Source organism: Stegostoma tigrinum, chromosome 7 (assembly GCF_030684315.1).
Source record: "Stegostoma tigrinum isolate sSteTig4 chromosome 7, sSteTig4.hap1, whole genome shotgun sequence".
Lineage (NCBI taxonomy): Eukaryota > Metazoa > Chordata > Chondrichthyes > Orectolobiformes > Stegostomatidae > Stegostoma > Stegostoma tigrinum.
The window spans coordinates 102,286,407-102,312,184 of NC_081360.1; the positions used below are offsets into that span (position 1 = coordinate 102,286,407).

At 43.7% G+C, this 25,778-nt stretch overlaps 1 protein-coding gene across 8 annotated transcripts in view; it reads left to right on the forward strand.

The window, feature by feature from the left end:
* obsl1a (obscurin like cytoskeletal adaptor 1a) overlaps window positions 1-25,778 on the forward strand; it is a 195,474-nt gene that overhangs the window by 55,598 nt on the left and 114,098 nt on the right. For 5 of the 8 annotated variants that reach the window (XM_059647569.1, XM_059647568.1, XM_059647573.1 and 2 more), the window contains 5 exons: window positions 5,379-5,651; window positions 9,370-9,639; window positions 13,041-13,310; window positions 14,221-14,490; window positions 21,541-21,810. In XM_059647569.1, coding sequence (XP_059503552.1) covers window positions 5,379-5,651; window positions 9,370-9,639; window positions 13,041-13,310; window positions 14,221-14,490; window positions 21,541-21,810 — 1,353 coding nt within the window. The remainder of the gene's footprint in view (window positions 1-5,378; window positions 5,652-9,369; window positions 9,640-13,040; window positions 13,311-14,220; window positions 14,491-21,540; window positions 21,811-25,778) is intronic. The other 3 variants (XM_059647571.1, XM_059647572.1, XM_059647575.1) reach the window with 3 other exon arrangements.

Here is a 25,778-nt window from a genome sequence, read left to right on the forward strand (position 1 = left end):
AGGAGTACTAATTCATCTGCTGAGAAAGGATGGTACATGGTTATCAACATGAGGTCTCCTTGCTCATATTTGACCTGGTACCATGAGACTTCATGGGGCTTGGAGTCAATGTCACGGAGCCTATGTCAACTCACTCATGACTGTGTACCACTATGGCAACCACTGCTAACTATCATGTTGCAGCAGGTCTCTTACTTGGTCTGAAATGCTTTAGCATTCACTGGCTTGTTGAGGATTGTTTGAGAATTTCTTCTGCAGTGTTTGTAAATTTTCAGCTCTCCCTTGCTGCTGACTTGAGCTGCATGAGCAAGTGGCTTATAGCTGAGTTTGAAAATCTCACACCACTGCTCACCATGTTGAGTGGATAGCCATCTGAAATCTTTATGACTGCTCAACATGTTGTGTGGATAGATATATGAAATCTTCATCACTGTTCACCTTGTTATGTGAATAGTTATCTGCATATAGCTCATCTAACAGCCCATACAACATGGTGAGCAGTGGTGTGAGGATTTGATGTAACTGTCCATACATTATGGTAAGCAGCAGTGAGGATTTGCTGCCACCATTCTCTTTAAGTGCAGGAAACTGCAGGACTTGCTTGGTCTATTGTGGGAGAGGAAAGCACACCCTGTCTTCCTGACTTCCTTATTGAGGAGCAGGCATGTCTTGCAGGAATTGTACAAGGCCTTGTTGAGACTACACTTGGAAGATTGTATGCAGTTTTGGGCTACTTATCTGGGACAAGTTGTTCTGCCTGTGGGGGAAGTGCATTGAAGGTTTGCCAGGCTGATTCCCAGAATAGCAATACTGACGTACGAAAAGAGACTGGATCAAATATGACTATACTCATTGGAGTTTAGAAGAATGGGTGGGGGGGAGTGTTCATCTCATAAAAACCTATAAAATTTCCAAAACCTAAAATCTGACTGGACAGGGTAAGCACAGGAAGGATGTTCCTGTGGACTAGGGATCCCAGGGATCAAAGCGTAAGGATACAGGTTGGCCATTTAGGACTGAGAAATGTCTTCACCCAGAAAGTTATGAGCCTGTGGAGTTCTCTTCGTGGAGAGCAATTGAGGCCAAAACATTGAATATTTTCAAGAAGGAATTGAGTGTAATTCTTAAGGCGAAAGGGATTTAAGGCTCTGAGGAGAAAGACGGAACAGGGTACTGAGTTGGATGGTCAGTCTTGATCACATTGAATGGCAGAGCAGACTCGAAGGGCCTAGTGCCTTACTCCTCCTGTTATTTTTTGATGCTTCTATGGTCCATCTAGAAGTATCTTTTGTGATTAGGAGCACTAGTTTATTACGTGTCAGCAACCAGTGACAGATCACAATGAGATGATAGACACTGTTCCAGGGACTTTGACAAGGACCAAATAATGAGTCTCAATCCTTCAAGATCCTACACTGTACTGCTCACAGATCCATTCGGGATTCTTACAGTGAGTGAGGCTAATGGCTTTCCTCAGTAATAATCCTTTCAGAACTGCATATAGCACCTTCGTTCCCTAAAGGAACTTAGGGAATCAAATGGGTTTTTAACATAAATTAATGATTGTGTTTTCCTGGTCACCATCACTGAGATTAGTTTTCAATTCCAGATATATAACTTAAATTTAAATTCCGCCAGCTGCCGTAGTGGGATTTGAACCCACTTCTAGCAATATCAACACTACACCACTAGCCCTCTAAAGCCTAGCTCCACCCCCATTCCCAGCCTCACAGTGAGGAGCATTTTCTACAGTCCAAAAGGTGAAGAAATAACTTTCACTTATTGTATGCCATTTACAACAATAGAAAGATCCTACAGACAGCAATGTGATCACGAGTGGACGATCCATTTTTTTTAAAGTGTGGTTGGTTGAGGAACAAATATTGATTCAGAAAGTGGTAGTAGATTCACCACCTTTAAGTACATTTAAGTCTTCATTGGATAAGCATATGGACGTACATGGAATAGTGTAGGTTAGATGGGTTACAGATCGGTATGACAGGTCGGCACAACATCGAGGGCCGAAGGGCCTGTACTGTGCTGTAATGTTCTATGTTCTAAAGAGGAACATTCTTCCACGCTGAGTCTGTATGATGTTCATTTGAGATGATAGATGGTCACCTCTGATTAAAATCTCATTTGTGAGACAATACTTAGAGTCATAGAGGTCCACAGCACAGAGAAAAGTGCTTTTGGCCCATCAAATTTATGCCAGTCAAAATAACCATCTAAGTATTCAAATCACATTTTCTAGCATTTGGCCCATAGCCTTGTTTGATTTGGCATTGAAACTGCACATCTAATTACTGCTTAAATGTTATGAGAGTTTCTGCCTCTAACACCCTTACAGGCAGTGAATTCCAGATTCTCATCATCTTCTCAGTAAAAAAAATTCCCTCACATCTACTCTAAACCTTCTGTCCCATACCTTACGTCTATGCCCTGGATCATTAATCCCTCCAACCAGGGAAGAAGTATCCTGTTTATGACTCTTATCATTTTATACATCTCAATTATGTGCCACTTCAGTCACCTCTGCTCCAAGGAAAACAACCCCAGTCTGTCCAATTTCTCATTATAACTGAAATGTTCTAATCCAGGCAGTGTTCTGGTAAATCTCCCTGTCCCCCCTCCTGTGAAATCAATGGCCTGGGATGGGCATTGAAGATGTCAGTGTAATCGGTCCAAGAAACATTGACGTATTTCAAGACTTGACAGGCTTGAGCGACCAGGGGAAGGTGTGTCATGGGGTTGTTTGGGGTTGAGTGGCCTAAACCAGTTTGAAAAATACTTTTGGGGGAGAAACATTTAAAAAGGGCATGAGGAGCACCCTTTTTACACAAAGAGTGGTGTGTGGAATGAACTGCCAAAGGAAATGGTGGATGCAGGTACAGTTAAAACTTGTAAAAGACATTTGGATAAGTACATGAATAGGAAAGGTTTGGAGGGATATGGGCCAAACACAGGCTAGTAGACTAGTTTAGTTTAGACAGATGGCCAGCATGCACTGGTTGGACTGAAGGATCTGTTTCTATGCAGTATGACTCTGTGACTCTATAATCTGACATTCAGTGTAGTAATGGCCCCTGAATAGCCACTAACCCAGAGTCTGGCTTTTCACTGTAGCTATCTCTGTTGGAAGCTGTTTGACGCACTTGTAATGTCATTTATAACACTTCATACAAGAATTTATGGTTTCTGCAAGTCACTTGTCCTCTCCTGTTGAAGTGGTAGCCTCTGTCAATTCCTAACATACCAGCTATCTATGAATCCTTCTGAATGGATTATAAGCATTGATGAATTTAGCTCTGACCACACTCTATGTAGCGGGGACAGGGCAGTAGAGATGGTGCTAAGGAGATTTACTAGGACAGTACTAGGATTAAGTAACTTCAGTAATGTGGAGGGTTTGAAAAATCTGGAATAGTTCTCCTTAGAGCAACATGAAATCTTAATGGAGTTGTTGAAAATGCTGAACAGCTTTAATATAGTAAATGTCTTGCGGGTTAGTATCCAGAGGCTTGGGATAAATTTAGAGAAGGAAACAGCAGAGATAACAATTTACATTTCTTTAGTAAGCTATTGTGATCTGGAATATGCTGCCTGCTAGGGCAGTGGAAGCAGATTTAGTGGAAACTCTGTAAGAAATAATTTAAAGGAAAACAAGTTGTGGTAAAGAGCATGGACTAACTGGAGAAAGTAGAAACTGCCGATGCTGGAGAATCTGAGACAACAAGGTGTAGAGCTGGATGAACACAGCAGGCCAAGCAGCATCAGAGGAGCAGGAAAGCTGATGTTTAGGTTCTCGATCCTTCTTCAGAAAATGGGATGATTAGCCTTGTTCTTTGCTGTAAGTTACATGATTCTAAGGGTGAAGACTGTGTCATTATTGTCATGTGTTACTGCCACATAGTCCCAATCCCCAGTGCCCCTCAGTAGCTCACTCAAGTTGCCAAACTTCACATGAGAATTTAGGCAGTCCTCATGTTAAGTCCCATTTACTCTCTTCGTTCACTAACCTGCACTTTGGGTCTAACAGAATTTCTGATTCACATCCTTAATTTTTAATCACATCCATGGCATTTCCTTTCTGTATTGTGATGTTTGATATGCCTCAGTGTTATACCTGCATGACACACCAGATTATATGGTGTGTAACAGGAATTTATCTAACTTGTTTTAAAATATATATCCATACATATAGTGATAATGGGAACTGCAGATGCTGGAGAATCCAAGATAATGAAATGTGAGGCTGGATGAACACAGCAGGCCCAGCAGCTCCTGAGATGCTGCTGGGCCTGCTGTGTTCATCCAGCCTCACATTTCATTATCCATGCATATAGCTTTTATTTGCTTCCAATAACTGCAACAATTTGATTACTTTCCTTTGATTGTACACACAAGGGTACCTAGTCAAGTACATGGACCGTTGATAGTAAACAAATTCACATAATCCAATGCAAGACGTTTGAATGCAATACTTATCGCTGTAATGCCCTCCAGTGAGATGGGAGGGAGGGTGTTATTTGTGCGAGTGAGAGCATTCATTGAAGTGAATGCCCCGGCTCAAGATTTCCCCCAACAGTGGAAACATTTTCTCAACATCTACCCTGTTAAATCCCCTCAGGATCCGATATGTTTCAATAAGATCACCCCTCATTCTTCCAAACACGAATGAATAAAGGCCTAACTATTGAGATATTCTTGATAAATCAACTCCCTGAACCCAGGAATCAGCCTAATGAATCTATTTAGACTGCCTCCAAAGCCAACATATCCTTTACTAAATACAGGAACCAAAATTGCGCAGTATTCTAGATGCAGCCTTACTAATACCCTGTACAGTTGTAACAAAACTTCCACGTAACTGCGCCCCCCCCCCCCCCCCCCGCAATCGCCACCCCACGCACTCACAAAACCCCCTTCCCCAGCTACCCAAAGCAATGAAGATCAAAATTCCCTTTGCTATTTTATATACATGCTGCACTGAGATGTAACTTCTTATGTTTCACGTACTCAAAACACCCAGATTCCTCTGTGCTGTGCCTTTTTGGAGTCCATTTAAATAATAGTCTGAACCTTGTGGCACTCCAGTAGTGATATCTTTCTCATCTGAAGAAGACCCTAAGATCCTGACTTTCTCTCTTCTGCAGGACAGAGAGAGTTAGACTAGAGTGACAATATTAAATGAGGGCCTGAGAGGGGAGTGACAGCATTAACTGAGGATATAATGGGGGAATGAGAATATTAACCTAGTCAGTGAGGGGAGAATGAAAGTGTTAATTGGGAGTGTGAGTGACAATGTGAATTGCACATTGTGTTATGCTTCTATGTGAATTAACTGCAGTGTTCCTCTCGTGATCCTGTACTTTCAGAATCTCCAGTGAGGATAGTGAATACAACCGATGATACAAAGATGGAGTATCACACTTCAGAATGCATTGTGTTGACCTGTGAGCTCTCCCGCTCCAACGCTGAAGTGAAATGGTACAAAAATGGACTGGAAGTCGAGGGAAGTGGAAGGGTCAAGATGGAATCACATGGACTCCACAGGAGTCTAATTATTAAGAAGGCTGGAATGGAAGATTCTGGAGAATACGTCTGTGATGCTGGGGATGATTCCATCTTTTATGACATCACCGTGAGAGGTTAGGTATCACACTGGTATCCAGAACAATTGGTGGTGGTTGTGAAGTGTTTTGGGTACCTAGAAGCTGGTATGCTGTGTGTAGTATAGTTGGTAGAAGGCTTGCCTCTGACAACCAAGGTTGTGGGCTCAAATCCTGCTCCAGGCTCAAGTGCAGAAATGAAGGCTGCTACTCTGGCCCAGTGTTGAGGAGGTGCTATGTTCCAGGATGTGTTGTGTCTCTGATAAGAAATTAAACCTGGGATTCCATCAGCCTTTGTGGTTGAATGAGAAAAATGAGCAGAGGAGTTTGTTCTGACTGTTTTATTCCAGGACAGGCATTGCTTTCTGAAAAATAAATCCTTGGGGGTAATTACCAGATTGCTCTTTGTGGGAGCTTGCCGTGTGCACATTACCCACATTACAGCTGCCAGCAAAGTACTTCATTGCCTGTAAAGCATGTTGAGAGTATAAGAAATAGGAACAGGAGTAGCCAGCTCTTCCATTCAATAGGATCATGACTGTTCTAACACTCCATATGTTCACTTTTGTGCCCTTTCTTTGTAATCCTTGCTTTACATATTAATCAACAATCTATCTATCTGAGCCTTGAGGATACATATGGACCTAGCAGTCCATGGCGCTCTGTGGCAAGAGAATTCCAAAGACACTCAACCCTCCGAGAGAAGAAATTTCTCCTTGTTTCAGTCTTAAATGGCTGCCCCCTTTAATCTGAGATTATGCCCTGTAGTCATAGACTCTCCCATGAGGGGAAACATCCTCTCAACATTTACCCTGTTAAGCCCCTTAAGAACCCTGTATGTCTCAATGAGATCACCTGTCATTCTTCTAAACTTCAATGAAGAGAGTCTGGCATACAGCAGAAAGGACATAGCTAGGATATTTTACGTCTTGTTTCAGAGAGAATGCTGTTGCTTCCAAAGATCTTGGGTTCAGTCTCCATTCCAGAGTCAATATCTTGGTGACACTCTCAGTGTAGGTTCTAGAATGATTCCTGCAAATTGGAAAGCAGCCAGTATTGCCCCACTATTTAAGAAGGGAGCAAGAGAGAAAATAGAGATCTATATGCCTGTCAGTACTCTACCAGTAGTGGGGAAAATGCTGAAATCTATTATAAAGGATAGGATAAATAGACATCTGGTTGATAGTAGATGACAAAGCGTGGAGCTGGATAAACACAGCAGGCCAAGCAGCATCTTAGGAGCACAAAAGCTGACATTTCGGCCCTTGACCCTTCTACCTGGTTGATAGTGATCTGATTGGTCATCATCAGCATGGATTTGTGAATGGGAAATTATTTTAGATTAACTTTTGGAGTCTTTCAAAGATATAATTAGCAAAATTGATAAAGGAGAGCTGACGGATGTAGGAGAGACTAAGGTGTAGGAACTACACCACCATGGTTCCACTTTCCTGCCAGTACACTTTGATTCTCAGAAGGAGTTTGGTAAAATCTCCCACAAGAGTCTGTTTAGAAATGTTAAAGCATGTGGGATAGAAAGTAATGTATTAACATGGATTAATGATTGGTAACAGACAGAAAACGGAGTGTAGGAATAAATAGATTATTCTCACAATATCAGACTGTGATGCATGGGGTACTGAAATGATCTGTACTCATCCCCAGCTGTTCATAATATATATCAATGATTTGGAAATAGGGACTAAATAGATTATTTCCAATTTCGTGGATGGTATAAGTCTAAATGGGAATGTGTATTGTGAGGAGAATGTACTGTGGCTTTTGGAGGATTTGGACAGGTTTAGTGAATGAGTGAGAACATGGTAGATGGAATACAATGTAGAAAATGTGAGGTTATGCACTTTAGTAGGAGAAACGGATGTGCAGAGTATTTCTTAAATATTAAGTGGGTTGAACATGTTGATGTACAAAGTAACCCAGGAGTTTTTGTCCCTAAGTTACTGAAGACTAACAAGCAGGTACAGCAGCTATAAGGAAGGCTAATGGAATGTCAAACTTTATTACACAGACTTTCAAATGCAGGAGTAGTGAGACCTTGCCTCAAATGAACAGGATCTTGGTTAGAGCACACCTGGAACACTGTGTGTAGCTTTGGATTTCTTATGTCGGAAAAGATATTACTTCCAGAAAAGGAACATTCACTAGACTTGCTCCCAGGCTGACAAGCTGTCCTACGAGGAGAAGTTGGACAAACTGGGCCTGTATTGGCCTTGTTGCCACATAACCTGCCATTATACTCTATCCGTTATTAGTCACTAATAGCTCCCACTAACAACTATTTACCCTCCCTGATCGTTATCAACTCTTTGTCCAACTGGTCTTCTGTCTCATTAGGCTCTATCCTATCATTTACTCCCTACCCCACCCCCTCACCTTTTTTCTGCATATAAACTGACGTTTTCCCAGCCACCATTAGTTCTGAGGAAGGGTCACCAGACCTGAAATATTAACTTTGTTTTTTGCTTCACAGATGCTGCCAGACCTGCTAAGCTTTTCTAGCAACTTAGTTTTTGTTCCTGATCTATAGCATCCATAGTTCTTTTGGTTTTTGTAACACAGTGTGGAGCTGGAGGAACATAACGGGCCAGGCAGCATCAGAGGAGCAGGAAAGTTTTTGTTTCGAAGGGTCCCTTCTGATGCTGCCTAGCCTGCTGTGTTCCTCCAGCTCCACACTGGGCCTGTATTCTCTCTAGTTTTGAAGAATGAGAGGTGATTGCACTGAACCTACAAAATACTTAAAGGGACAGACAGGGTAGATGCACATAAAATGATTCCCCTGTTTGGGGGATCTAGGTCTTAGCCACAGTTTAAAAATAAGGGGGATCTCACTTAGGCCTAAGATGAGGAGAATTTTTTTTTTACTCACATGGTTGTAAATCTTCAGAATTCCTTATCACAGAAGGCTGTGAAACTCAGTCTTTGAGTGCCTTTAAGGTAGAGATTGATAGATTTCTGATTACTGGACTGTGGGTTTAGGGTGAATAAAAGGCATTGATGTTTTTGACCCTATATTGATCATATTGAATGATGTGGCAGGTTTGACTAAGTAGGCTGAATGGCCTACTCCTGTTCCGATGTGCCTCGTAACAATGGTGAAATGGTATAATGATGGCCAGACACAGGTGGAGAGCCAGATCATTAAAATGGAGTCTGAAGGAATTCTTTGGCTGCTGTGGTTTCCTAGGGTAACAAATAGGTGTGCCTCTCTATGTTGGAGGGGCCCAGGTCAAGTGACAGCACAGGAGTCAATGCAAGACTCCTGACTAGAAATACAGCCTTGCTTCCTTCAGAAAGGTGTGTAGTGGAGGGGAGTGAGATGAAAAGAGGAAGGAAAAAAAGAGAGAAAACACTTGCCCCTCCCATTGATCAATGCAGCAGTTAAAAGATGGCCAATGGCAGTGGAAACTTTAAATAGCATTATTTCTTCTTAAAACTCCCAATTATTTATGTAACTAACTTTTCTGTGTTATTTGCTGTTTCACTCTGTCAGTTTTCTATTTCTTTCCATTCTTGATGAGCTGAATAGCCTCTTTCTGTGCCATAATTATTCCATCACACTCTCTCTCACTCTGTCCTATCTCTTTATATTCTCGCTTTTATCCATCTCTTCTTCAGTTGCTGTCATGCTTTTCTATTCTCTCTTCCTCTTTCTATCTTCTCTCCTTTACTCTTTTTATCAGTGTCTTTCCAACAACCTCACAATTTCTCTTTCTCTCTCTCTCTCTGTTGGATCTAGAGCCTCCAGTGAAAATTGTCAACAGTTCTTCACCAGTATTGAACGTACTGACTGGGGATGAGGTTGTCCTTTCATGTGAGCTCTCACGGCCTGAGGCAGAGGTAAGATGGTATAAGGATGGGGTGGAGGTGGATCGGAGTGAGAGATCCATGTTTGAGGTGGACGGACGGCATAGGAGGCTGACTATCTGCCAGGCTGCGATGGGGGACCAAGGGACATACGTGTGCGATGCAGTCGACAGCTCGGCCAAGTTTGAAGTGGCCGTTTCTGGTGAGTTGTCAGAAAAGAATGTATCAATGATGAGATGCATTTTCTCCTCTTCCTCGGTAATTGTAGGGATGTCCCATTGACAGCCTTGATGAGGTGTGTTGACTGCTCTGATGGAACCTGGTGCCCTTCAGACTCTGCCTCAGTACCACCTTGCATGGTTCCTTTATAAACACAGGAACAGGCCATCAACTCCTTGATCTCTCCCACCTCAGTCAGACGCTGGCTGATCTGTATCTCAGCTTCCTTTACTCAATTCATCCAATATTCCTTTAATCCCTCAAGTACCAGAACTCTACTCAGCTTACACATCAATGCATGTTGTTTTCCAGGCCAACGTTTCTGTCTCAGGCCCATTGTAGTGATCCAGCAAAGCTCAGTGCAGGCTGAAAGAACAGCATCACATTTTCTGCATGGGGTCCTTGCAGCCTTCAAGACTCAATATCGAGTTCACCACCTTAAGAGCCTGAACACCTCTTTCCATGCCCTTTATCCATCCCCGCACCCCAGGCCTTGTTGTGACATGGGTTGCTTTCAGCGGAGCCAACCTATTTTTACCTACTTTTAGTCCCATTATCAATTTTTCTTTTTCTCAGGCATATTATACCTTTTATAGCTACGTCAGTGCTGTTTTGTACAGCTGAAAATATGTGCCATTTGATTTTTCAAATTACAAAACTGGTGTTTCAACTGTACAGAAATGTCTGACATCCATTCCAGTTTATAATACAAAAAGAAGTAATATGTGGAAGTATGATGTGACAATAACAGAATGTTTAAAGAAGGACACGACTGAGTGTTAAATATCCTGGAAAGAAAGTATTCAGAAAAAAATAGAGGACTAAATCTGCAGGAAAATTAGAGTGATGTGAACATTCTCGAGTAGATATAATGGTTGGCGTCACTTAGTCAACTACAAAATAAGAGACTGGTAGTATACAGGGCAGCAAAGGGCAAGTGTTCCTAGGCCCAACCCGAAACATCAAACTGCTGTGTGCATCCAGTTTCTAGATGGTGTTTGGCAGTTTCCTACCTCAGTATATGTCTGGTTCAACAAGGAAGGATGCATTGTTGGACTTAGTCCTTTGGACTGAAATGTTCCAAGTGGATCTAGTGTCAGTGGGAGAACATTTAGGAGACATGAGATCATTATATTAGAACCTGAAAGAACTACAGACGCTGTAAATCAAATCAAATAAAAACAAATTGCTGGAAAAGCACAGCAGGTCTGGCAGCATCCATAGTGAGAAATCAGGGTTAACGTTTTGGATTGAGGGACCCTTTCTCAGTACTTGTTATATTATCAGGCTCAGGATGATATACAACAGCCCAGAGTGAGAAGTATCAGTTGCCAGAGAGTGAACTTAAATGAGGCTAGGTCAGAGCTGGTCAGGTTTAACTTGAACGAGAAGTTGGTGAGAAAAACCATAACTGAGCAATTGGTTACCTTGAAAGATGAGGTGGTTTGCTTACAGTTGAGGTATACGCCCTCAACTGGGAACAAAAGGATAAACTAATACAAATCTCCCTGGAGATAGCATATTTTTTTTTAAACTTAATTTCTAATGGCAGGTGTCAGGAAGAAAATAAAATTGAGAACCAAGAAAAAAAATCTGAAAATTCAGACTGAGGTGGAAAAGCAAATAAAAGAAGCAAAGAGGAATTATGAGGAGAAAAAAACTGACAGCCAATGTAAAGGATTGTCCGAAGGTTTTCTATGGCCATATAAATAGTGAAAGAGTGATAAAATGAGTAGGGTCAATTAGGGTCCAAAAAGGAGATTTACACCTGGAAGCAGATGGCATGATTGAGGTGTTTGAAGAATACTTTGCGTCTGTCTTTACAATAGAGGTGGATGCTGTCCAGGCCTTGGTACAGAGGGGACACTCAGTCACTAGAAGTGTTTGAAACTAATAAGGAAAAAGTCTTGGATAGATTGTTAGTTCTTAAAGTTGTCAAAGCACCAGGACTGGATGAGATGCATTCAAGGACTCTGAAGGAAGTACGCACTGAAATTATGGAGGCACAGGCTACAATCTTTCAGTCTTTCAAGAGAGGTGCCAGAAGACTGGAGATTTGCAAACATTAGGGCCTTGTTCAAAGAAGATTGCAAAGATTGGACCAGAAGTTGCAGACCAGTCAGTTTAACTTCAGGAGCGGGGATCTTTGAGAAACAATTTTTCGAGATAGAATTAGAAAAAGGTGAGTTGATTAGAAAGTGTCGGCATGGATTTCCGAAGGGGAAATTGTGTTTTACCAACTCACTGAAGTTTTTTGAGGATGTAACAGAAAGGCTCAATGAGGGTAATGCTATGAGTGGGGTGTACATGGATTTCCAGAAAGTGTTCACTACAGCATGAGGAGACTCATAGGTCATGGTTCAAAAGGTACAGTAGTGACTGAGCGATGGGAACCGACCTGAGGTCCCACCAAGTCTGGTGTGCAGTCCCTCAGCAGCATGTCCAGGAGACTAGGGATGAGCAATAAATAATATAAAAAAGTACTGTAAACAAAGTCTTACCAGACCAGGAGAGATGATTGGCAGTAGTTTAACCTAAGGATCACCCTGCCTCAGGCACGGGGAGAGGTTGAGAAGGTTGGATGTTCCTGGAAACCGAATTGAACCCATGTGGTTGGTAGCATTTCGTTGTGAACCAGCCATCCAACCCAACTGAACCACAGTTGAATAAGCAGACAAATGATTTAGCAATAGTGGAGGAGTCAAGAGAGGGATAGTCAGGTGATGTCAGCAAACTTGACTAAACTAATGCGGCTCTTTTGATTTATTTGTGTGTAACAGAAGAATGTTCCTGTCCCTGTCAACACCATGACAGTAGCTCACCTTGAGCAGTGTGACGGTCACTATTACTAATACACAAATCAGAGAGAGCACACTGTGAATGGGAATTGTGGACACTCTTGGGTGGAGACTTTGAAATTAGCTCACAAAGATATTGTCATGTTTTCAAGCACAATTGTCCTTGTCTTCTCCAAATTAATTCTCATTTGCTCTCTTCTACTGTCTTGTCACTTGCTCTTTGACTCTTTCACATTATCTTTCTCTCTTTCCGTTCCTGTCTCTCCATTTTTAATACTTAGCCCTCTCCTTTTTTCTATCCCTCTAACTTTGTTTTCTGCATGTCTTTTAATGATTCCCTTCTTTCTATTTCGTGTTTTCTCTCATCCCTTGCTTCTTCTTCAGTTTGTGTTTCTCTGCCTCACTCTTTCTCTACCTTTCCTTTCCCACTCCCTCCTAACAATCATATCTTGCTGTCTCTCGTTTTGTTTTTCTCCTTATTGCACACTCCTTCTTTCGCTCTCATTCTAATTTTTCTTGATTTTCTTCATTTTCTCTTTCTCTGTCTCTCTTGCCCCCTCCCTCTCTCTGCCTGTGTTGGACCCAGAGCCTCCAGTGAGAATTGTCAACAGTTCTTCTCCAGTGTTGAGTGTACTGACTGGCAGTGAAATTGTCCTCTCGTGTGACATCTCACGGCCCGAGGCAAAGGTGAGATGGTACAAGGATGGGGTGGAGGTGAAGCAGAGTGACAGGTCCACGTTGGAGGTGGACAGAGGGCACAGAAAGCTGACCATTCACAGAGCTGCTGTGGAGGACCAAGGAATATACACGTGCAACGCTGTTGATTGTTCAGCCGAGTTTGAAGTGACCGTGTCTGGTGAGTCCCCAGTCAAGCCATTGTTCCCTCTGGTGGGGAATGCACTGCTTTCATTCAGAGTTACAGCAGGAGACACGAGAAATCCCGGCAGGATCTCGGGATAGGTTTTCACACTCCCAGATGTCACAAATCTTTGTAAGAACCTTAAAGTTTCCATTACCCTCACAGCTGTTCTGATCCCTTAGTGACACAGGGCTTTGACCTCCCTCAACTCCTAGAGCTTTCTGCAGCATGGATTCCGACAATCAGTTGCCTGCTGTTTCCTAGAACTTGTTCATGCACTCTATCATCACAGTTTTTTAAGTGCTCTTGATTTGCCATGAAATCCACAACACTGCAGGCTCAGAATAGAGAAAATACCTTTCCTGTAGTTCAGCAAACTCTTTCCACATTAAGGTTTAATTTTTTTCTCTGTCTTCTCTAACTGTGATTCAGTAACTGCTCTACAGTAACCCCTGAACTGTTTGGTGTGATCTGTTGAAAACATTCCAATGAGAATATTCTGTATTCCATAATTTCGACACAATTATATCTGCCCAGTATCATCTCCAAAGTAAAGAAACTATCTTTTCTCTTTTTCACTCTCTCACTGTTCCATATTATGTTTTTCTTTCTTTGATTCTAATTCTGTCTTTTTCTATCTCTTTATCCTTATTTCTCGTTTTTATTCCTTTGTGCCATTATGTTTATTTTATTTCATATTCTTTTCTGTGCCTCTCTTCGTTCTCTGTCTCGCTACTTTCCTTTTTCTCTGCTTTTTCTCTGTTTGCCCTGCACTCCAACAATCACTCCATTCCGATTTGAATTCATTTGTTGTTCCTCCTCATACTCCCTCTATATTTTTGCTAATTTCCCTCAGTTTTTTTTCTCTCACTCCTCTCTCTCCTTTCCTCACCTGTGTTGGATCTAGATCCTCCAGTGAGAATTGTTGACAGCTCCTTCCCGATGTTGAGTGTACTAACTGGGGATGAGGTTGTCCTCATGTGTGAACTCTCGCGGCCTGAGGCAGAGGTGCAATGGCACAAAGACGGGATGGAGGTGGAGCACAGTGAGAGATTAATGACGGAGGTGGATGGAAGATGTAGGAGGCTGACCATCCACCCAGCTGCTGTGGGGGACCGTGGAATATACGTGTGTGATGCAGTCGATGTCTCAGCCAAGTTTGAAGTGACTGTGTCTGGTGAGTCCCTGGTTAAGCAGCTCTCGAATCCTTAACATTGTTCCCTCTGGTGAGGAGGGCACTGCTTTCATACAGAGTTACAACAAGAAACAGAAATTCTGATAGGATCTTAGGGATAGATTGTCATATTTCTCAGATGTCATACCTTGCTACAGAGGCAGATTGAGAAAGTTGCTCAGTTCCTCACTTCAAGGAAACTGAAGACATGACCAGCATTGGGGGAGGGGTAGAATTGGGTAGTTGGTTACAATCAGGAACAATCACATTTGTCCTACTTAATTGTTTCCATTTCAGAATTTCCTGTCCACTATCTGCAAGGCACAAGTCAGAATTGTGATAGAATACTCCCTACTAGCCTGGATCGGTACTGCTCCAACAACACTCAAAAAGCTTAATACCATCCAGGACACTGCAGCCTGCTTGAATGGCATCACATCCACAAGCAACCACTCAACACTCTGTAATAACAGTGTGTACCTTTTATAAGCATTGCAGAAATTTGTCAAATATCTTTGGATGGCTCCTTCCAAACCCATGACCGATTACCACCTCGAAGGGCAATGGCAGTAGATACATGGGAACACCACTACCAGCAAGTTCCCCTCCAAGCCATTCAACATCCTAACTTGGAAATATATCACTATTTCTGCACTGCATGGGTCAAAATTCTGGAAATTCCTCCATTAGGGCTCTGCGTCTATTTATAACACTTGGTCTACAGCACTTTAAGAAGGCAGCTCACCAACATCTTCTAAAGAGCAATTACGTCAGCCAACAGTGCCTGTGCCCCCTGACTGAAAAAAGAACAATCTAGAGAGCTTTTACAGTCTATTTTTATGCACCTTGCTAGTTTGCAATCGTAATCATTTTTCCCTTGTTTTGAAACTGCTTTTGACCCTCCTTTGCCAAGATCTAAATTATTACCAGCCCTCCAGACTGATATAACCTCAGACTGCTGCCAGGGAAGGGATGGACTGAGCAGTTAAGGAATGGAGTTTGGAGAGGTGTCCAAAACAGTGGCTTCAATCTCCCTGATATTTAATTATCTGAAGTTTCCGTAATAACCAATGGTGTAGGAGTTGAGACAAATGATAGTGAATTGGAGCTGTATTATCAGTGCACAGGTGAAAACTGACACTTTCCGTTAGTAAGATAATAAAATGTGAGGCTGGATGAACACAGCAGGCCAAGCAGCATCTCAGGAGCACAAAAGCTGACGTTTCGGGCCTAGACCCTTCATCAGAGAGGGGGATGGGGGGAGGGAACTGGAATAAATAGGGAGAGAGGGGGAGGCGGACCGAAGATGGAGAGTAAAGAAGATAGGTGGAGAGGGTGTAGGTGGGGAGGTAGGGAGGGGATAGGTCAGTCCAGGGAAGACGGACAGGTCAAGGAGGTGGGATGAGGTTAGTAGGTAGCTGGGGGTGCGGCTTGGGGTGGGAGGAAGGGATGGGTGAGAGGAAGAACCGGTTAGGGAGGCAGAGACAGGTTGGACTGGTTTTGGGATGCAGTGGGTGGGGGGGAAGAGCTGGGCTGGTTGTGTGGTGCAGTGGGGGGAGGGGATGAACTGGGCTGGTTTAGGGATGCAGTGGGGGAAGGGGAGATTTTGAAACTGGTGAAGTCCACATTGATACCATATGGCTGCAGGGTTCCCAGGCGGAATATGAGTTGCTGTTCCTGCAACCTTCGGGTGGCATCATTGTGGCAGTGCAGGAGGCCCATGATGGACATGTCATCAAGAGAATGGGAGGGGGAGTGGAAATGGTTTGCGACTGGGAGGTGCAGTTGTTTGTTGCGAACTGAGCGGAGGTGTTCTGCAAAGCGGTCCCCAAGCCTCCGGAGGCCACAATGATGCCACCCGAAGGTTGCAGGAACAGCAACTCATATTCCGCCTGGGAACCCTGCAGCCATATGGTATCAATGTGGACTTCACCAGTTTCAAAATCTCCCCTTCCCCCACTGCATCCCTAAACCAGCCCAGTTCATCCCCTCCCCCCACTGCACCACACAACCAGCCCAGCTCTTCCCCCCCCACCCACTGCATCCCAAAATCAGTCCAACCTGTCTCTGCCTCCCTAACCGGTTCTTCCTCTCACCCATCCCTTCCTCCCACCCCAAGCCGCACCCCCAGCTACCTACTAACCTCATCCCACCTCCTTGACCTGTCCGTCTTCCCTGGACTGACCTATCCCCTCCCTACCTCCCCACCTACACCCTCTCCACCTATCTTCTTTACTCTCCATCTTCGGTCCGCCTCCCCCTCTCTCCCTATTTATTCCAGTTCCCTCCCCCCATCCCCCTCTCTGATGAAGGGTCTAGGCCCGAAACGTCAGCTTTTGTGCTCCTGAGATGCTGCTTGGCCTGCTGTGTTCATCCAGCCTCACATTTTATTATCTTGGAGTCTCCAGCATCTGCAGTTCCCATTATCTCTGATACACTTTCCGTTAGTATTTAAGATTTCTTGCATTGTGCACAATATTGTTCCTGTCCCTGTAAACACCATGTCACAAGCTCACCATGAGTTATGACATGGTAACTAATACTATAATACATCCCTTCCTCTCTTGCTGCTTGTAATTTATTCCATCCTTTGCTATATCTGTCCAATTCATTTGTTTTCCACTTTTACATTCATTCGTCCTAATGTATTCTAATCTTTCCATATGCCACTATTTTATGTTCTTGTTCCCAGCATCTCTTCCTCCTCCATAAGTATTTTGCAGTTTCACCCTTCCTCTGCTTTTCCTTTCACTCTTCATCCTTGTAATAGTCAGCTCCTTGCTGACTGTTGCTTTCATTGACCCTTCACCTTGCTTTCCTTCCTTTCTCTCCTTCTTGATCTATTTCCTCATCCTCTCTCCCGCTCTCTCGCTCCCCCTCGCTCTCTACCCCCCTCGCTCTCTTGCTCTCTCCCCCCCCGCTCTCTTGCTCTCTCCCCTCTCGCTCTCTTCCCCTCTTGCTCTCTCCCCCCCTCGCTCTCTCCCCCCTCTCGATCTCTCCCCCCCCGCTCTCTCGCTCTCTTCCCCCCCCCCCCTGCTCTCACCCCTCTTGCTCTCTCCCCCCCCACCCCCCGCTCTCTCCCCTCTCGGTCTCTCTCCCCCCCCCCCCCGCACTCTCGATCTCTCCCGCCCGCCCCCCCCCCCCCCCCCCCAGCGCTCTCCCGCCCCGCCCCCCCCGTGTTGTAGTGATCATGAATGCGAATACAGTTGCAACATTGAGTAAGAAATGTTGGAGGGATGTGGGGCAAGTGCAGGCAGGTGGGACTAGTTTAGTTTGAGATTGTGGTCAGCATGGACTGGTTGAACTTAGGATCCGTTTTCATGCTGTATGACTCTGACCCATCTGGTTCACTAATGTCCTTCAGGGAAAGAAATCTGCTGCCCTTACCTGGTCAGGTTAATGTGTGACTCCCATCCCACAGCAGTGTGGTTGACTCTTAACTGCCCTCAGTGTGATTAGCAATGTGCATTAAATAATGGCCCAGCCTGTGATGTCCAGATCCTGTGAATAAATTTAGAAAGAATTGTGCCAATAACTCAATAGTGACAGGGTCGCTATTACACAAACAAGTTATTACACAAATTATTATGCTATTACACAAATCGCTATAACACAAACCAGAAAGACCTTTCTGTGGTCAGGGATTTTTCAGGATGTTCTGCATCAAGACATCTGAAATAGATCATTAATAGATCCTGTTTTTAATAAAATTATGTTCGCTGTATATCACCTGCAGGGTAAATGTAAATCTCTTTTTACACTCATTCTTTCATTATCTGGATCACTGACCTCCCTTTCTGATTCTATTTCTCCATCTTTCTTTCACTCTTTGTTCCCTCATCCCTTTCTATGTGCCTTCTGTTGTGTATTTACATTTCCTTTCCACTCAATTTCATGATCTTTATCCATTCCTCTTTTCCTGCCTGTTCAATGGCTCATTCTTTCTCTGAGACACCTCTCTGTAACATTAGCTCCCTGTTCTGCCTTTCCTTCTCATACTCCCTTTCCTTTTCTGTCTGTTACCTAATTTGCATTGCTGTCTTTCTCTCTCTGTCCCTGTCTTTCTGCCTGTGCTGGATCCAGAACCTCCAGTGAGAATTGTTGACAGTTTCGCTCCGATGATGAGCGTACTGACTGGGGATAAGGTTGTCCTGTTGTGTGAACTATCACAGCCTGAAGTAGAGGTGAGATGGTACAAGGATGGAGTGGAAGTGGAATGGAATGAGAGATCCACAATGGAGGTGACGGAGGGCACAGGAGGCTGACCATCCACCCAGCTACAATGGGGGACTGAGGGATGTATGTGTGTGATGCAGTTGATGACTCAGCCAAGTTTGAAGTGATTGTGTCTGGTGAGTCCCCGGTCAAGCTGCACTCAAATCACTGACATTGTTCTCGCCATAAAAGCTGGGGTGGGGGACCCTGTGCTCATTCAGATTAACAACAGGAGACATGGAAAAGTTCCTTCAGGATCTCGGGAATAGCTTTCACACTGCCAGGTTTCATGCCTTGTTACAGAGGCAGAGTGAGAAAGCTGGTCACTTTCTGGCTTCAAGGAAAACAAAGCAAGAGCAGAGTGGGGTGAAAAAGTGGGGCAGAGGGTTGGGTTGATTAAAATGACAAATGATCAGAGATCCCAAAGAATGGTAAAGTAGAATAAGATTACAGAGATAGTGGAAAAGGAGGGAATGGATGGATTTAAAAGCAATGATGAGAATTTGTGAACCAACATGTCTATTGCCTAGGACCCAGTGTAGGTCAGTATAAGTTTGCGGATGATAGGTTAATAGGGCTCGACTGTGGTTAAGTTACGGTTGGCAGTGTTTTGGTGTTGTAGTGATCATGACAAGGTCAGCCAGATGGATCTCATTGAATATGAATTCCTAGATTGGGGCTGTTAATCTGGTCTAATCAGGGAGCCCTAGCTGACAGAGAAACTGGGTGAGTGTCAGAGATACTGACACTCTGGTGCCTGATTCTGTATGAGGCAGTACTATAGTCAGGGACTGTTCAGTGTAAATAAAGGGTGACCCGGTGAGAGGATACAGGCCTGTTTGGAGTTATTTCAGGCATGATGTGTAGTTAATGTAGGGAGGAGTCTTTATGACCCACCGAGAAACCACTCAGCTATTTGAATTTAGAGTGAACGTAGACATGGTTAAGGGTTTCAGCAGCAGATGGGCTGAGACAGTGGAAATGTCAGGTGACAGACAGAGGTAGAAACAGGTAAGTCTTTGTGATAGAATGAATAAGAGTTTAGAGTAATTATCTCAGAATCAAAAGAGACAGAGGTGGTGAACAGACAGATTTGGTTGCAGACTATTACCAGAAAGGCAAATGGAATTCAAACAGAGACACGCACGAGAATTCCTAGAAGCATGGCATTCCAACCGGAACTCCTTCAACAAACACATTGATTTGGAGCCAATCTACCATCCCCTGAGAAAAAGAACAGGAAATGACATCACCAACGCAGGAAATGACATCACCAACCCAAGGAAACCTAAACAGATAAATAGAAAGCGGGACATAACACACAACACCAGCGCTTCATCGGAGGCTCACTGATGTTACCTAGAATGGTGACGAAACGTCTGAAAACTAACCTTCCAGCTCAGCGAGCAAACTCACATCCGGAATTGGCAGTTTTGGAGTCAGAAGTCATTGTCTTTGGTCAAGCCTCCAATCCTCCCTATGTTTAACTGAAAGATATTTCAACCCATCCAGTGTTTAATAAGTATCAGATAATTCAGCAACCAAGGTGGTAGCGAGGTACAACTGGATGTTGTCAGTGCACATGTGACAACTAATTATTTAATTTTTAATTTAATACTTCATATTTTACACATGATAATATTCCTTCACCTCTAAACAAAATAGTAATGCAGTGACAGTGTCACTGAACTAATAATTTTAAACTTAGGACTAATGTCCTGAGAGTGGAGCTTCAAATCCCACCATGGCAGAAGGTGACACTTAAATTCAATAAAAAGAGTGGGATTTAATAAATCAGAGATAATGGGAACTGCAGATGCTGGAGAATTCCAAGATAATAAAATGTGAGGCTGGATGAACACAGCAGGCCAAGCAGCATCTCAGGAGCACAAAAGCTTCCCAGATAATAAAATGTGAGGCTGGATGAACACAGCAGGCCAAGCAGCATCTCAGGGTTTAATAAATGTTGGTCTAATGGTAACATGTAAAGCTGAGAGGAGCAGAATTAGACCACTCAGCCCATTGAGCCTGGTCTACCATTCAATGAGATCATGGCTGATCAGATAATCCTCAACTCTACTTTCCTGCCATATTTCTGTAACCCTTGACTCACTTACTGATTAAAGACTCATTTATCTCAGCCTTACCCCGTCAGTAGTTATAAAACCCTATTTGGTTCATCCGTCAGGGAAGAAAATCTGCAATCCTTGTCTGGCCTGGCTTACACGTGTCGCCAGACCTCACAGCAAAGTGGTTGATTCTTAACTGCCCTCTGGACAGTTAGAAATAGGCAATGAGTACAGTTCCAGCTAGTGATACCAGATCTAAGAATGAATTCTAAAATAGTGTTTCAGTAAATCAGCTTGAGCAGTGTGAAAACACCACTATCACTGTAAAACAAACCAGAGAGGACACACTGTGGACAGAGATCGTTCAGGACACTGTGTGGAGACGTCGAGCTTAGGTCATGGGGATATTCTCCATGCCATATTTTCAAATTTATCATATTCGCCCTATATCATCTACAGACTAAATGTGACTCTCGTTCACTTACTTTCTGTCTCACTTACACTCTTCTATATTCTGTTCCTCACCTCCTGATTTATTTCTCCAACTTTCTTTTACTCTTTTCCTTCAATCTCTTTCTCTGTTCCTTCCTTCTGTTATTACATTTGTTTCTCTGACCATTCTTTTTCTGTCTGTTCTCTATGCCTCTTTGTTTGATATTCACTAGTTGTTCTGTTTGTTTCTCCTCCTTGTTCTCACTTCCTTTCTCTGTATCAGTTTTCTAATTTGCCTTTTATCTAATCTCCCTCTACTATCTTGTGTTGGATCCAGAACCTCCAGTAAGAATTGTCAACAGTTCCTCTCCAGAATTGAGCGTACTGACTGGGGATGAGATTGTCCTCTCGTGTGAGTTGTCACGGCCTGAGGCGAAGGTGAGATGGTACAAGGATGGGGCGGAGGTGGAATGGACCAAGAGGTCCACAGTGGAAGTAGACAGAAGTCACAGGAGGCTGACCATACGCCCCGCTACAGTGGGGGATCGAGGGACATACCTGTGTGATGCAGCCGACGACTCGGCCAGGTTTGAAGTGGCTGTGTCTGGTGAGTCCCAAGTCAAGACGCACTTGAATCATAAACATTGTTCCTTCTAGTTCGGGATGGTGGCTGGGGAGCACAGCTACCATTCAGACTTATAACAGGAGACACAATGACCTGCCTTCAGGATCTCAGGGATGGATTTTCACACACCCAGACCTCATGTCTCATTGCAGAGGCAAAACCACTTTGGAATTAAGAAAAATCTGTCATTTTGTGAGATAACAATGTGTAGAGCTGGATGAACACAGCAGGTCAGGCAACATCAGAGGAGCAGGAAAGCTGATGTTTCGGATTTGGACCCTTTTTCAGAAATAGAGGAGTGGAAGGGGGCTCAAATAAATAGAGCGAGGGAAAGGAGATGTTAGAAAGTGGGTAGAGGAACAGATAGGTGGAGAGAAGACAGACATGTCCAGGAGGCAAGGATGAAGCCAGTAAAGATGAGTATAGGTGTGGAGTTGGGATGGGGGTTGATCAGTGAGGAGGGAGGGGCGGGTAGCTGGGAGGTAAGATGGACAGGTCAATCATGTGGGGATGAAGCTAGTAGGTGGGAAGTGGGGGTTGGACAGTGAGGTGGGTGGAGCGGATTGGTGGGAGAAAAGACAGACTGTTCAAGGAGGCGGGCATGAGATGGGCTGGTCTTGGGATGAAGTTGGGGGTAGGGAAATTTTGAAGTTTGTGAAGTCCACATCGAGACCATTGAGCTGCACAGTTCCCAAGTCGAATATGAGATGCTGTTGTTCCAGCCTTTGGGTGGCATCGTTGTGACACTGGAGAAGGCCCAGGATGGACATGTCACCCGAGAAGTGGGAGGGGGTCACTGCTTGATGTTTTTTGAGAGTTAAGGAAACAGGCAGTTAGCCTTTAACTAGGATTCAGGATAATATCTCAAGAATAAGGAGCAGGACTTGGATATTTGACCCCTCGAGCCTGCCCTGACTTTCTTTTAAATCATGGCTGAACTTTCTGCCCCAAGCCAACCTTCCTGGCCACTTAGGGCTCTTGTAGTGCAGTGGTAGCTTCCCTACCTCATACCTAGATATTGCAAGTTCTAAACCCTGTTGAGATATGTCATAATATCAATGCAAGTTGATTGAAACTGCCATTTCAGTGGTAGCGGGTTAGAATGTTGCATCTTTCATTTTTAAGAATGGGAGAGATACATTTAGAACATGGAACATAGAACAGTACATCACAGGAAACGACCCTTTGGCCCATGATGTTGTGCCGAACTTGATGCCAAATTAACTAAATCCCTTTTGCCTGCCCGTGGCTCATATCCTCCATACCTTGCTTATTCACCTGCTTATCTAATAGCCCAATGGCATCTGCCTCCACCACTCCCCGGCAGTGTGTTCCCTGCATCCACCACTGTCTATGTAAAAATGCCTGCCTCACATCACCTTTGAAATTTTCCCCTGTTACCTGAACACTGACAGAATCTTTGTATCCTCTTTTGCCACAGGTGAGGACCTAGAGGACTGAAAAATAGTTAATGTTGTCCCGTTGTTTAAAACATTAAGAGGGATAAATCAGGAAATTACAGCCTTGTGAGCCTCACGTCCAGTATGAAAATTATTGGAAAAGATTATTGAGGATCAAATCTATAAGCATTTAGAAGAAATGGACTGATTAGCAATAAACAGCATGGTTTTGTGCAGGGGAGATTGTGCCTCACTACCTTGCTGGGAGTCTTTTGAGGAGGTGAGGAAGTTGATTGAAGGAAAGCAGTTGCTGTTGCCTACATGGAATTCAGTAAAGCCTTTGACAAGATCTTTCATGGCAGACTGGTACAAAAGGTGAAGTCACATGGCATCGGGGTGAGCTGGCAAGATGAATACAGAACTGGCTTAGTCTTGGGAGAAAGAGGATAGTGGTGGAAGGCTACCTTTCAGAATTGTGGGCTGTGACTAGTGGTGTTCTACAGGGGTCAGCGCTGTGACCTCTGCTGTTCATGATCTATATAAATGATTTGGAGGAAAGCATAGCTGGTCTAATTAGTAAGTTTGTGGACAGTACACAGTTTGGTAGAGTATTTGATAGTGAGGGGAATTGAGGTTGTAGACATGCTCGCTGAGCTCATAGGTTTGGTTGCAAACGTTTTGTCACTCTGCCAGGTAACATCAGTGCGCCGCCAGTGAAGCATCGGTGTTCTGTCCCGCTTGTTATTTATGTGCCTCGGTTTGCTGAAGTGGTTGGTATGACTTCTGGTTTTGTTTCTCAATGGTTTGTACACAGGGTCTAGTTCAATGTGTTTGTTGATCGAGTTCCGGTTGGAATACCAGGCCTGCAGGAATTCCCTGGTGTGTCTCTGTTTGGCTTGTGCGATTATCGATGTATTGTCCCAGTCGAACTCTTGTCCATGTCCATGTATAATGAGACAAGTGAGAATTGATTGTGTCCTTTGGTGGCTAATTGGTGTTCATCTATCTGTATAGTCAATTTTCTTCTGGTTTGGCCTATGTAGTGTTTCCCACAGTCAGAATTGCATACCAAAAAACTCTGAACTCCAATGCAACTAACCAAGAATGGACATTCACACTGGAACAAGCCATCAGCATACATAAACAAAAGACTAGAACAAAGAAAAGAATAGTCATTCAAGAAAACCTGTCCAAAATCACCCACATCAATGACATGGACAACACAGATTCATGGATTAAAAACATCTCGGACCAACCTCTTACGGATGCTGAGAAGACCGTCCTGGTTTGTAGACAGAGTCGCTAAAATGACTGATTTTCTCGCACTGGAATCAACACTAAAGAACAAACTCACGGAAGAAGTACAACAGACCATCTATGGAATAGAATCCCTACAGGATTCAGATGATAATCCCAACGCTGAGCCAAAAAAGAAAGTGGAACACATTCAACCTGGAACAAAAGAAAGCCTTGAAAAGACTCAAAAAAAAAGGACAGGAACAGTGTAATCTTATGACCAGACAGAGGATGCATGACTGTGATCCTCAATAGAACCCACTACATCAAGAAAGCTAACGTACTACCAACAGATGGAGATAAACGTGACACCACAGCTAGGAACTCTGATTACAGCGACCCTGAAGAAATTACACAACACAGGAGAAATTACACAACTTAGCAAAGCAGACTGCCAAAAATGAAGTCAGGGGGATCCAACACACCCTGATTCTACGGACACGCCAAGGTACACAAACCAGGAGTCCCTCTCAGACCCGTTGTCTCCCTGCCAGGTACACCAACATATAGACTTGCCAAAGAACTATAACAGAAATTAAAATACTTAGTGGACAACACGACCCACTCCATCCACTCCTCCCAAGAATTTCTCAACACCATTAAGGACACCAGGGTAGATGAGGACAAGCTGATGATATCCTTCAGTGTAACAGCACTATTTACATCCACAAACATAGAACTAGCCAAAGAAACAATTTCCACATTGCTAGACGAATCAACTAAGCAGACAACCTAGGACACCAACAACAATCAGGACATCACCATGAAACAACTAAATTTATGTCTCACAACCCACTTCACCTTCAACAACAACATATACAAATAAATCAACGGAACACCAATGGGATCTCCAATATCAGGAGTGATTGCAGAAGCAGTACTACAAAGGTCAGAATAGTGCTTCCCACTGTACAACCCAAACTTTGGGTCTAGTATGTAGATGACGCCTTTGTGATTATTCAATTAACTAGCGAGTTTTGAGAAGATTTGTAGCTCAGATTGAGGTTCTGGATGTGAGTTTGTTCGCTGAGCTAGAAGGTTCGTTTTCAGACGTTTCATCACCATTCTAGGTAACGTCATCAGTGAGCCTCCGACGAAGCGCTGGTGTTATGTCCTGCTTTCTATTTATCTGGTTAGGTTTCCTTGGGTTGGTGATGTCATTTCCTGCTCTTTTTCTCAGGGGATGCTAGATTGATTTGGAGCCAAAGTGTTTGTTGATGGAGTCCCGGTTGGAATGCCATGCTTCTAGGAATT